Raw genomic sequence first — 13,221 nt, 5'->3', positions numbered from 1 at the left:
CAGCTAGACTGGAGTTGACCTTAGAAGCGCCGCGTTCAGTTGGAAGTTGAGGTTGGGTTGATTTAAGACGGTTCCACTTTATGAAGCTGACGCCGATCCACAAGACAGAGGTGATAGCGAGAAGGTTTATCACTTCAGATGCGATCCAGTCTGGTTGGCCAAAGCGCGGTGAAATGTCGCTGCTGAGGTTGGAGCTAATGTTTGTCATTATTATGGTTAAACTTTAAACAGATATATCTGAAAACACATAAGATTCGCTTTAACTCGCCTTGCAAGAAATCCAATACTTTACTTCCACCTATAGTTTTGCTTTTGGGGACGCATTATGAACTTGTCTATTCTGTCAAGTTTTAAAAATTATGATCGTTATTTATTGTTTCCAGAATCTTTCCGGTTTTGTTTGGAAAACAACTAATTTTAAAAAACAACTTTTGAATGACCAAACTGATGTTCTTTTGAAGGACACAGTGTATAAACTTAACTTTAGTTTTAGAATAATATTTAGGACTATACACACAGAGATAGAAACATCGAGATATTTTTTCGTATTCAGGTGACTGTAACAGAATATAAAAAACGGATAAAGAAGATTCACGTCAGTAAACTTAACTTTATTATATAGTAAGGACTATTATAGACAAAATAATTTAAGTTTTCTTTCGAATAACAAAATCTGCCTGAATCCGAATGGTGAAAAACAAACGATTCTGGTTGCACATCAATGATAAATATTAAACTAAGTACAGAACTTAGTAAACCGAAAATCAGTTTGTTTGTATGTAATAAAAAGATAAATATATTTCCCTATAAAGCATCACCAGTATCTTAATTCATTCGAATTATGATAACAAACTGATTTTCGGTTTACTAAGTTCTGTACTTAGTCTAATCTTTATTTTAGACAAATAAAGAAATTTAATAATATCAGGTTCCTGAAGTTAAACATATTCGAATTTGAACAAAAAGCAATTCCGCCTCAAGTCGAAAAGTACTCGCCGAGTAAGCGCAAAAATACTCGTTAGTCAGACGCCTCCCTAAATACTCTTTCTCGACAGCAACGAACTACAGCCTTCGCAGAACAACACACAGAAGCCCAACACTTCATCTAAGCTTAACCACATCTCTCTAACAGCTGATACGTAACTTCCTCTATCTGTCTTAAACTGCGCGTCTATGCTGAGCTAAGGGAAATAGACAATCAGCGAGAGGTTTCGCTTGCATGGAAAGCATCAAAAAGTTTACCATTTTGTCACCGCATTACGCTTATGCTGATGTTAAATTAACAATAGTGGAGGAAGATTAAACTAAGTTCAAAACTTGGTGAATAGAAAATGAGCTAGTTTGAATGTTACAAGATAATTATATTTGACTTCTAAATACATCATTAGTATCTTTTTGCATAGACTCTTCGAAGATTAAAGTTAAGCACTGTGTCAGTGCAATAAAATACTTCTGTTGCCGATTAAGTGGAGGTGATTTTATCGAATATCAGAATCTGCCTGAATTCGAATGATGAAAAACAAACGATACTGGTTTCCATCAATGATAAAGACTAAACCAAAGCACAAAAGCGAAACAAACTGAGAGCAAGAGGTTTCGCTTGCATGGGAAGCACAAAAAAGTTTACCATTGTGTCACCGCATGATGCTTATGCTGCTGGTAAATTGAGAGTAGTGGAGGAAAGGTCAACCCATACTAACTAATGCGTTCCTCGATTTATTATGATTTGTGCAATTTAACCAAAAGGCTTTACAACTGAGATACATAATCTAAACTAGTGTTTTTATTTCTCAATACAGAATGAATTCGAAATTTCTCATGTTTAAAATCATGCACATTTCATATTTTTTAAATTAGTTTTTGGAAAGTAAAAGGTAACTAATTTATTACAGAGACAGCAGTTAACAAATTATTATCGGACGAGTTGTTTTATTTTTGTACAGTAATTTGATTTGAAAATGACTTGCTCTAATAATGACTTGACTTGAGCAACTGATGATTTGGACTGGGACTTGGCTTTTTTAAAAGACTTGACTTTGGCTTATGACTTGCTTACAATCCTGGCCTTTGGTAAATGTATTGCGGTTAAGCGAATAAATGAGCAAGGATGAATAAATGCACGAAAATATGTTGATTTCAAACAAACGCGCCATGCGGTTCAGTAACAGTTTGTAATCTTGTTAACACTGCGTATTGAAGTACACAAGTTTGTTAGTCGGAAAATTTCAATCTGTATATTAGTTTTGCACATACAACAAAATCACAGCGGTAATATGCACTCGGAATTAGAAGTAAATGGCTAGTAACATTTAAAGCAGGGGTTCTCAAACTGGCGTCCGTGTACCCCTTTGGGGCGAGTGGAATAGTTTTGGGGGTACATAAAAAACTAGTTAAAAACTTAGTGAAAAATTAAATTTCTTTTGTTTACTTATTTGACTTTTCATTTCTTGCATGTGCTACATAAACAGCAGGTATCTTAAATCTACTTTTTATGACGCCACATGCCGACCCTGGTCCGCGCAAACCAATTTTCTTCTCTAGTGTTTCGGGTTTTAAAGAATTCAAGAACCCCTGTTTTACACAATAAAGTCAATGCAACAACTAGGGCCCGGAAAAGGCTGTATACTTAACGCAGTAATAATTTTACAATTAGAAGCAACTGGAAATTACTGATTTTTTATAATAATTCAGGGCGAGTTAATTTTGAGGCGAAATGCGACCACATTAGAACGTAAATTTAGAAAATTGTAAAAGTTATGGTTATTTACGAGCATGCAGAAAACGCGATAAAGTGGTTGGTTTTACGCCAGAAATGCCTACAAAAGACGCTATTTTACTTTAAAACTGAAATAACAGCATTTGCCAAAGCAGACTCGCGCTCAAATTGGTGTAATTGCTGACAATGGGCATTAGGTTTACAATAAAGCATAAATTGGCTGATAAATGTCAATACTAACAATCATGAAAATGGCAGCAAGCAGCAACAGGTTTAGTGTGTGTTCGAGAAAGTTGATTTTTCCATTTTTTCCAACTATGATCGTCAACTCAAAAAGCCGTCAAAAATAATTTCTGGTCAAAATGTTAGACTTCAGTGTCCATCAAAGGGTATTCACTAACGTAATAAGAAGATCAAAGCCCATACAGAAGTAGGAAGCACTTTGAAAGTTTTGAACATTTTTTTATTCATTCGAAACGTTCAAAATGATACCTACTTCTGTTACAACCTCCAAACATTATGCTCCAAAGGTATTCACAAACATGCACTAAACACGATAAATTGACAGGTTTTTAAGCTAACATGTCAAAAAGACGGCGAAAATAGAGCTAAAATCAGCAAACTAAAAATGGCCAGCGATTTGTAAAGGTCAAACTTTAAAAAGAAAGACGAATCAGCTCAGAGTCAATTGAACGTCGCAAAATCTAGCGGTTAGGCATTATTAGTGGAATGTTCTTAATATATTTCTTGTATTGGGATATATGAGGTTTTAGGTTGTCCAAACCTTCATTTAGTACTTTGACTAATAATTTTTTTAATAGATTATTTACCCAGCTAAAAAGTAATTTAAATCAATACACATCGCAAATGGGTGTGTGGGTACCCGGCTAACCAGTATTCAAATCAATGTACAATTACAAACACGTGTATGCGTAACCAAGAGATTTGTGCAAATAGCCACTTCCTAAATTATATTGATTAAAGCGCATTTATTATTTGAGAGCTTTTTGTACACAAGGCAGGCTAGTTTGTATAAATACGGGGTTGAGAGTAAGAGCACGCATTCACACCGTGGCTCATTTGTTTATATCGGTCAATATTTAAAGAAAATAAATTTGAAGAAGATAGAGATACCATTGAAATGTAAACCAGGACTTCCTAAACTTTTCGACTTGCTTAAGTATCTTGCTTTGACTTTTTTTTATTTTAACGGTTGCATATGGAAAGTTGCAGAAGTGAAATTTATATAAAAGTAAAACTTTTAGTGCTTTAGGAACAGTCCATTAAAAAGCGGAATTTCCGCGATTGAAAGGATGGCTGCAGTGAAAAAAAAACGGATTTATCCGTCATATGTGGACAAACGGCAGCTACTTAACGGAATAGTCCGCTAAAATCCGAATATTTTTCCAACTTTGAAGGATGTCTGTAACTAAAAGACGGATTTTCATCATTTACGGATAATTGGCAGTGGCCACTTTGCGGAATTATCCGCAACTTTACGCGGAGTGTTCCATGTTTCAGTTGCTGGAGGAAGAAGCGGAACTCGCAAAACTTCCGGTCGATTCTTCCGGGGAACTCTTAACGTCGCTCAACTTTGTCATGATCTTTTTCAGGATGTACTGAGAGAAAAATTTTCAGAATTTAGGAAAATTTTTTTTTTAATTTTGCAAGAAAAAGAATTACGTCGATCGCGTTTAAAATAAACAAATATGTTTAATATGAAAAATAGATTGATCAAATGTTGAGTCCAAGGCAGGATAAGGTGTGGATTAGGTTAAAAAAACGTTTGAATTTGATGAATGCTTTTTACATTTAACTTAAAAGGAAAAAACTTTTAAGAAAATGCGGGGGTATGCAATAAAAACTAATAAATGAAATTATCTTACAAACGAGAGAGAAAAAATGTACGTCTTTGTGCAGTTTAGGACAAGCGCTTACTTCCAACTTAAAGTGATTAATAAGAAAGAATTTTATTTAATAAATATTTAGCAAAAAAAAAACTTTATGAAGAGTATTAAAGCTTAAATGATCGAGTAAACCGACATTATCTTGATGAAAACGTTTCGGTGCGAACTTGCATCATTATCAGTTGCTGGAAAACGCTTTAAAAAACATAAACAAACAAACCAAAAACCTTAACTAGCAATGTGACAAGTATTGGTGTAAATTGCTTTTATTACCTCGGCATTAGCGGCTTCGTGAAAAGATGTGGTTTCAGTAATCAGCTTCTTCCCAAACAACGAACGGGTTTTGGTCTGGACAGAAATAAAACGAGTAAAAATCAACAAGTTTACATTAAAATAAGACATTACGCCAATTTTTTAGAAACAATTACAGTTTTAGGTCACTAACTGCTCGTTTTTGCATACATTTTCCCAATTAAAAAAAACTTTTTCGACTTGTTTTTGCATACTTTAAATTTTATTATTATATTAGTGTAACCAACATTTATTTAAATTAAATAAATAATTTAATAAGCGCATAAATCTACTTTTTATTGTTAATATTTGTTTGTATTATATTTTTTAAGGTTTAATTTAACTATTTAATAAATGCAAATCAGTTGACAAAAATCACTCTTTCATTATAACATAAGGGGTACCTAAAAAATAAATAAAATTCATTAATACACGGCAACGTCATTGTAAAAATCACACAAAGCATTCAAAAAGTCACAAAATTTTGCAAATCATCGCCAAAAAACATGCTCACAAGATCACTCGTGCATAACTTCCGCCATTTGTGGTCTGCAGCGGATCCACTTGGTGAGACAATGCAAAATCATTTACTATGTGTCAAATTAAATCAAATAAAAATCAAGTCGGCTCCAAAAATCACAGTTTTCGTCAATATATACAGATTCGTAACACAACGTAATATTGAACATAAGAGAAAAGGGAAAGGTTTTGATCACAATGACTAAATTGATAAACACGCAATAAATATATTTTTGTAATAAAACAATAAATCTATTTTTTTTTTGTTCGTATTTGTTTAATTCTAAACAAGGTAATCCGGTGACACTATATAAAAACAAATTGTATTGAATTCTCGACAAGCTTTCGCACAACCGTGATTCATCAGGTCAAATTAGGAATAAATAAAGCAGGTTGTGCAAACGCTTGTCGATGATTGAATACACTTTGTCTTTACATATTGCCACCTGATTATCCTAGGATAAATCTAGTGGCGGAGTGTTTGTAACTCTTTTAGAAATTTGCTGGATGATACACTTGGATATTTCTTCAATACTTTGGTCGAAATACAACGTTTGTGAAGATTACACAAAAAGCAGAAAACAGTAACGATGGCTGAAATGATTTAGAAAATCTTGATTTAAAAAAATGGTTGGATTTAGTTAAACATCATTAATCCAAAACGACAAAAATATGTGAATGCAAAACAACAAGTTAACAAGTTGCAATATATAAAATTGTGTTTATAGTCAAATTAGCACCACATTAATGTCAAAAATTAAGACAAAATGTGTGATCGGGGTCACATGGGGTTTTCAGGGGGCAGTAAAAGCAGCATAATTGATATATTATTACATTTAAAAATCTTTGTAGTTTATTTGTGTAATTGATTCGTACATTTGCTTAATCATTTGTTTTTCCTGACTTTTTTTTTACTCTGTAATGTATGAAACATTCGGGTATGTTGGGAAATATAAAATTACGTAGTAAGAATATCAGAGTGCATGCAGAAGTAGGTTTCCATAGTTTTGAGGGAATAAGTGCCTTCTAACCATGTTTAAAATAAATAAAGATGTATATTCGAAATGTTCAAAATGCTACCCGCTTCGCTATGGCTTCAAAAGGGCCAGTGACCGATTTAAGGGACAAAAAAGGCAGAAAAAAGGTTGAAACCAACTTGCCGAAATAATAAACTGCGCAATTCAATTTTTTCCACACTGTAACTACAATTGCATAATTCGTATGTTGTAATGTTAAACACAATGTAACTAAAACAAAAATTCCACCAAGAATAAATAAATTATCAGCCATGACAAAATAAATTAATTTTTTTTTAATATAAAATCAAGAGCTACGCTCTAAAATTTGGGCAACAATAAATACAAATTGTAAAGAAGTTATAAACCACAACACACTGCAATTAACCAATAATTAGATCAAGATTAAATTAGATCAGCCATACAATTTTTTTTTTAAATCAAGCTGTATAGACATTAAGTTGTAATATACAAAACACTTTGATCAAAGAACAGCTTATCAGGGACAACAGACCAATACGAAAACAAATTAACCCCACCACAATTACCCAGCAGCCTTACAAGAATTAGGAAACCGCAAGATGATAACAAATAACGTCACAAACACAGAACAAGTGACGCTGTGACGTAACAAACCTGGTCGTCGACGTCACTTTGCTGCTGCATTTTCAAGTTGGCTTCCCCCGAGTTGTACTGAACCGGGGGCGGTTCACGCGAAAAAAGCCCCTTTTTAGAGAACATGCGCCCGAAGGGGGTCCGGGTGGCCGTCTTGGCCTGACTGGCCACGGTTCCAGCAGCGCTCCGGCCGAAGGAGACGGCGAATCGAGCCAGCTTGAGGGGGTTAAAGTCCTGCTGAAGGGCGTCCAGTTTTTCCTGGCTTTCCTGGCGCAGAATTGACTGCGGATCCTGGGAATTGGTCGGCAACAAAAAATAAAACGCAACTTAAAGAAAAAGACATGCGTTGAACGGAAAACAAGCATTTGGTAGATGTTTGATGATTTAATCGGCGGCCAGAAATGATGTTAGACCTCTGTGAGATGACCGAAAACTTTCAGCTGACAAACGTTATTTCAACGTGTTGCAACATACCAGGGTGAATACCCGTTAAAATGCAATTTTGTTCCGCAAACGCCCGATACTTTTGTTCCGATAGTTGATACTTTTGTCAAATAGCGTTTTTGAATTTTTTTTAATAAAACCCTTTTTATTAATAAACCTTTCAATGTCGTGAAGATCCAGATACGATATTGTCGGATATTTAAACGTTAACTAAAAACTGTTTGCTGTAAAGCAACTAGCCACAATGTAATTCTGGTGGGCTATTCAACGTATTACGTCACAACTCGTAATATTTATTTATCGCATTACGTCACAACTTTTTTCCAATAAGTCATAAATCCGCTTGCGGCGGTAGAGAGGTAAAACCGACAAACTCTAGATGCTAAGTTTGTTGATTGAACGTAAAAATTTTATAATTTTTTTTCTATTTAAAGAGGTGCATCATAATCTTAATATTTATATGCGGTAGGTCCGAGATGTTTTCACACGGATTTTTTGGCACAAGTTAAAACAAGCAATCTTAAATGCAAACGTCATTCCGCGATTTAAACTGGCAACAATCCAACAAATTCGCGATCCCATTGTTGCGCAATCCAGCCCATTGTTGTCTAACAATCGAATGCAGCAATCAGTCCATGCAAAAACTCGCGCAGTTTTGGCAAAAACGAAAATACCTTCAGACGTTTAATCGACGATCTAGGCTTATGTCTCTGTAGCGAAGAAAACAGTTAAAAATATAGGTTTGTCACACTTTTATGTATAATCGATTCTAAGACTTTCGAAAAAAGACTTTTTCGAAGACCTTAAAGGCAAAGAAATTAAGATATATGACAATTTTCAAGAAAAAACGAAAACTATATCTTTGGTAAACTCTTAGTTTAGTGGTAAACACTATTGTTTTTTATCTCGGTAGATAACAACAAAGCACCATAATTCTTGTGGTCCTTTAAAATATTTAAATTGAAAAATATATTTTACATTAAGATTTATTGAAAGTCCTACCGTTATAGGTATTATAGGTAAGAAAACATTAAGTTACAAAGGCAGGGTTGTCACACTTTTAGTGTAACAGAAGAAAAGACTATTCAAAAAAATCAATAGGTTTACAAAGTCCTAAAATTAAATTACCTGATGTTTTCTATATATTTTGAAAACAAAACACTATAAATGCCATGTTAAACACAGTAGCAACTTGTTTAAAAGTTTGTTTTACTACAGCACTCCCATAATTTTAGCTTGAAATAAAATATATTTTTTTGTATTTCGCTGTCAGTTAAAAGAGGTTTTAAAGGTAAGCATTTAAAGCAAAATATAGAACTGAAAAAGACAACATTAAATACACTCTAATACCACAAAAAAGCTTTATGTTTAACTTAAATAATAAATTAGCTTATCAGTTGCAAAAGGTGGAAAAAAGAGTCACAAAATAACAGAAACTTGTGAACTTTTTTAAAACAATAAGAAAATTGTCAGTGACTTTGTATCAACAGACATAACTCTAAATACAAGTAGGCAGCCTAATTGTTGCACGAATTAAACGTTAGTAGTGAAGTGTTAGAAAAAGTTAGAAAACAACTACGGTTTATAAACAGTGAATGAACATTCTCATACGTTGCTACAACATTCATACTGCTACAACTAATGCTGTAGATCAATAAAAACACATTTTTCTCACATCCGTTAAACAAACAATTGGCCCAATGGGTAATCCTAGTTCAGATAACAAAAAAAAAGTTTTTCTCGAAACAACAGTAACGCCTATTAAAGGTTTTAAACGAAAAACATTGAGCAGCCTCACAAAAAAAAAAAAATACTCCTCCACCCTATAAACAAATACATAATAAAGTTAAACCTAAAAAATATATAAAAAGGTAAATTCCTTACTAAAAAATACAAGAACTAAAACCCGTGTTGATATAAAAAAAACTCGTGACCCTACACGGGAAATCCCCGTCTTTGGAACACAGTACAGTGGTGGAAGGTGAAATGACCAAGTTCTCACCTTAATGTTGAACTTGATAGAGTTACGTTCAAGTTGAGGTGGACCTGTAAGCTCCTCGTAGAAACACTTCCAATCACAAGTCCACTGACCAAGTATGTTACCGGTGTGTGTGCTCAGAATCATTCTAAACAAAATGTAAAAGTTGGTTGACAGCCGGAACAAGACTGATTTTTCAAGTTTTCGGATGTTTTTGTTGCTGTGTAATGTACCATTTGTTTTCTAGTCAAAAACCCTCCATAATTATATACCGAACACCTTCGGAAAGGCCATCAGTCTTATTTAGAATCATAGTGCAAACAAACAAGGACAAGGCTAGTAAAATCCAGCCTGTGGTGAAGTTCGAACTCACGACCTCGGTCATACCAGGACTGTCGCGATACTAACTGAGCTACACAGGCTCAGAGGGGAGCAAGTCGAGAAACAACACAGCACAGTTGCCTGTTGCATACCGTTCGTAAAACGAGACTGTGGCGAGGTTCGAACTTACGACCTCGGTCATACCGGGACTGTCGCGATACTAACTGAGCTACACAGGTTCAAGAGGAGCAAGTCGAGAAATGACCATAGCACCGTTGCTTGCTGCATATCAATATGAGTGCATCGCAATTGTTGGTAAGTACTACTTAAACAATTGTGAAGTCAAATTCGTTTTAAATTTAGGAATATTTGTTGTACTCACTTGTCTGTGAGGAGCAGAACTGACTTCCGGTCCTTCTTGGTTGCCACGTGGTCCAAGTACTGGTTGCTTGCTGTAAACTTCCCTCTTTCAATTTCCTGAAACGTTAAAAAATATGTTGGAAATGAAGTTATTCGAAACGTTCCAAATGCTACGTACTTCTGTATGGGCTTTGATATTCTTATAACGTCTTACTACAACCTCCAACCATTATGCTCCAAAGTTAAAAAATACCATTCCCATTTTAGTAAATGTAAATTTTTATTTAAATATACTGAATTAGTTTTGTTAAAACGATGAAAACCTTTACAACGATATTGATTAAAAAACTCAGTTTGGGCTTTTATCTAAAGAGAATGTTATAAATATTTTTCTACGATGGTGCAACATTTCCAAGTTTGTTAAATCGTTGAATTTTTTTTTGTCTTAACACAGAGTCACATAAACGTTTTCGTTGAAAAAACATTAATATCCCGTGTATCTAAATATCTATTTAGTTTAGATTATTATTTACTTAAATCTAGCTTTTTATGGTGTGTTATTAAATATAAAGTAGTATTTAACCTAAAAAGGTTTTAATTATGTAATAGAAGCACTAATACTCTCAAATCTCATCCTTCATTGGTTTGAAATTCCCCAAAACCCCACAAACGAAAAAAAAATGTCGAAGTCAAAACTCTCGCGTCCCGCACTTTATGGTTACTCTGGTTTCTCTTCATAACTCGGATAAATCTTTCGCCTTTTACTAAAGATTTCCGTGGAGAGGAGCATTACAATGAGTCTTTTATAATTTTTCTCCCCCACCATTGTGGGGTTATTAACCCTCAAATTTATCTCGCACGTGAGCAATTTCGTACAATTTTTTGTGCGTTGGAAATTCGAAATTTGTTTCGAATGCTAATATGTATATGTTCTCCGTAAATAAATAGTGGAATAAAAGAAACAATATTTTTGTCGCATTTTGAAACAGTTTTCCAACTGGAATATATTTCATATTCATTTCACATACCTTAAAAAAAGTCAAGGGTTTTCTATGTGTAAAAGAATCATGTTATATTTTCATACGAATAACAATGTTTTTGTCGCATTTTAAAACGGTTTCTTAATGGGAGATTTGTTTTATGTATTTATCGTGAGTAATGATATTAAATTATTCATACGAATACCCCCAGTATCCACACAATCCGATAGAAAGTACAACACATAATGTACCTGTAGTATAGCAGCGCCCTGTGCTCTGCGTAGCGAGTAAGGTTGTATAATCCCCGTACTAGGGTCGATCCACCTTGCTGGACGAATCCTACCCACGTCCTCGCTCATGTCCGCCACCCTGTGGACAGAATAAGCCGTGAGAAAAGGGAAATTAGATTGGGGGTATTATTACGGAAAGCTATACCAAAAAGGTATGTAGGTACAGGATTGGGCATAGGATACGTATTGTGCAAAAAAAGGTATACGCAAAAATATATAGTGTTTCTAAATAGGATCCTGAAACCGGAAAATAGAATATACAGAACTTTGAACAAGTGAATTAATAATAACTTAAGTCCAAGTCAAATCGTTTAAAAATAACTTAAGTAGAATTAAGAAGTAACTCAACTAAAAATAACAAAAACCTAACATATAGGAAGTAATCGAAAGATTCTTGGAATAGCAGAATATGCTTAAATCCAAATGGTGAAAACAAACGATTCTGGTTGCACATTAAATACAAAGATTAACTCAAGTACAGAACTTAGTAAACCGAAAATCAGTTTGTTTGGATGTTATATGATAAATATATTTCGCTACTAAAATAATAAATATAATAAGTATATTGTTTTTCTGAGCAAATTTTTTTACAAAATTATCAAATTTTATAATAAAAAAAAGTAAATGAAGTCATTTATCCATTACAGCACTAATATTTTAGCTTATAGAAAAATCAATATATTGTTGTCAATCATAATAGACTATTTATTTTCTCCGTATGAGCTACCTGTATGTAGTCAAAACGCTGGAGAAAAAAATAAGTACAGAAATAAATTCCTTTTAGTAAATTACGCCTGGAAGCAGGGCTTCGGAGTCAGACTCGGGATTCGAGTAAGACCACGTAAAACTACCCGAGTCCCGAGTCCGACGTGCGCATGCGCAGTATCAAATTTTATACTATTAAGGCGGCAAAGTGTAATTTGTAAAGGTGTAATAGCAAATGGTGAAATATTTTTAAACCATGTAATGCGGGTGGATCAATTATGACACCAAGTCCTGAGTCTTACGTACGCATGCGCAGTTCAAAATTTAAAACTGAAATGGGCACCAACTGTAAATCGTAAACGTGTAATAGCAAATGATGGAATAATTTTCAACCATTTATTGTATGTAAATGAATTATATGACACCCTTATGAGTGGATTGCTGAAAATCCACCTTAACTTACTTAAATTGGCGGAATACGGGCTGTGGAGTCGGAGCCTGATTAGGGACTCGACGAAATCACACATTTGGCCGGAGTCAGAGTCGGGAGTCGGACTCGGGTTTACTTTAATTGCCGGAGTCGGACTCGGGAGTTGGACTCGGGTTATTTTTGCCCGACTCCGTAGCCCGGCTTTAAATAGCATATTTATCAATCATATAAAGTCCAGTATATCTGTGAGGCACAAACGTCCACTTACTTCTGTATTCCCTCGAATGTGCTGCTAGCGAGGTCTACCACCCCACTGACGGGCCGTGCGACCACCCCAATCAACCCCTTGCCGACCCCCTTGAAGAAACCGGCTGCCCCCTCTTTCTTTGCCCCCTCCACTGGCTTGGTGACGATCCCTGTTACCCCACCAACGAATCCCTGGAAAGAAAGTGAAATGTTGATTAGAAATTATATTATGCACAAAGAAAGTTGAGTTCGGGGTGTCGGGATGTCGGGATTTAGTTTCAATTACAGCACTTACAACAAGTTTTAGGGATATAATTTTTGAAAAATATTGTTATTATGATACAATTGAACAATTGTTCCGATATGAATCATCGTCATTTTATGCCTTTTACCGCCTATACGG

The 13,221-nt window shown here is 34.6% G+C and overlaps 1 protein-coding gene and 1 non-coding gene across 2 annotated transcripts in view; one reads left to right on the top strand and one right to left on the bottom strand.

Annotated features, from left to right (window-relative positions):
* Positions 1-3,223: 3,223 nt before the first annotated feature.
* The window catches only part of LOC146163115 (intermembrane lipid transfer protein VPS13A-like), a 67,838-nt gene continuing 57,840 nt past the window's right edge, over positions 3,224-13,221 (bottom strand). The window contains exons 69-76 of the mRNA XM_083382889.1: positions 12,841-13,010; positions 11,399-11,516; positions 10,190-10,284; positions 9,511-9,634; positions 8,183-8,218; positions 7,086-7,355; positions 4,897-4,971; positions 3,224-4,335 (exon numbers count right to left, since the gene is read on the bottom strand). Of these exons, the coding sequence (XP_083239015.1) occupies positions 4,234-4,335; positions 4,897-4,971; positions 7,086-7,355; positions 8,183-8,218; positions 9,511-9,634; positions 10,190-10,284; positions 11,399-11,516; positions 12,841-13,010 (990 nt within the window). The 3' untranslated portion in view covers positions 3,224-4,233. The remainder of the gene's footprint in view (positions 4,336-4,896; positions 4,972-7,085; positions 7,356-8,182; positions 8,219-9,510; positions 9,635-10,189; positions 10,285-11,398; positions 11,517-12,840; positions 13,011-13,221) is intronic.
* LOC146163116 (U5 spliceosomal RNA) lies at positions 10,886-11,001 on the top strand. The gene has a single exon (XR_014494624.1). It is a non-coding gene; the product is annotated as a U5 spliceosomal RNA (small nuclear RNA).

This window comes from Ascidiella aspersa, chromosome 2 (genome assembly GCF_963924565.1).
Source record: "Ascidiella aspersa chromosome 2, kaAscAspe10.2, whole genome shotgun sequence".
In the NCBI taxonomy this organism is placed as follows: domain Eukaryota; kingdom Metazoa; phylum Chordata; class Ascidiacea; order Phlebobranchia; family Ascidiidae; genus Ascidiella; species Ascidiella aspersa.
Note: the sequence above shows the minus strand (reverse complement) of the source record. Positions and strands in the feature narration are given on the sequence as shown.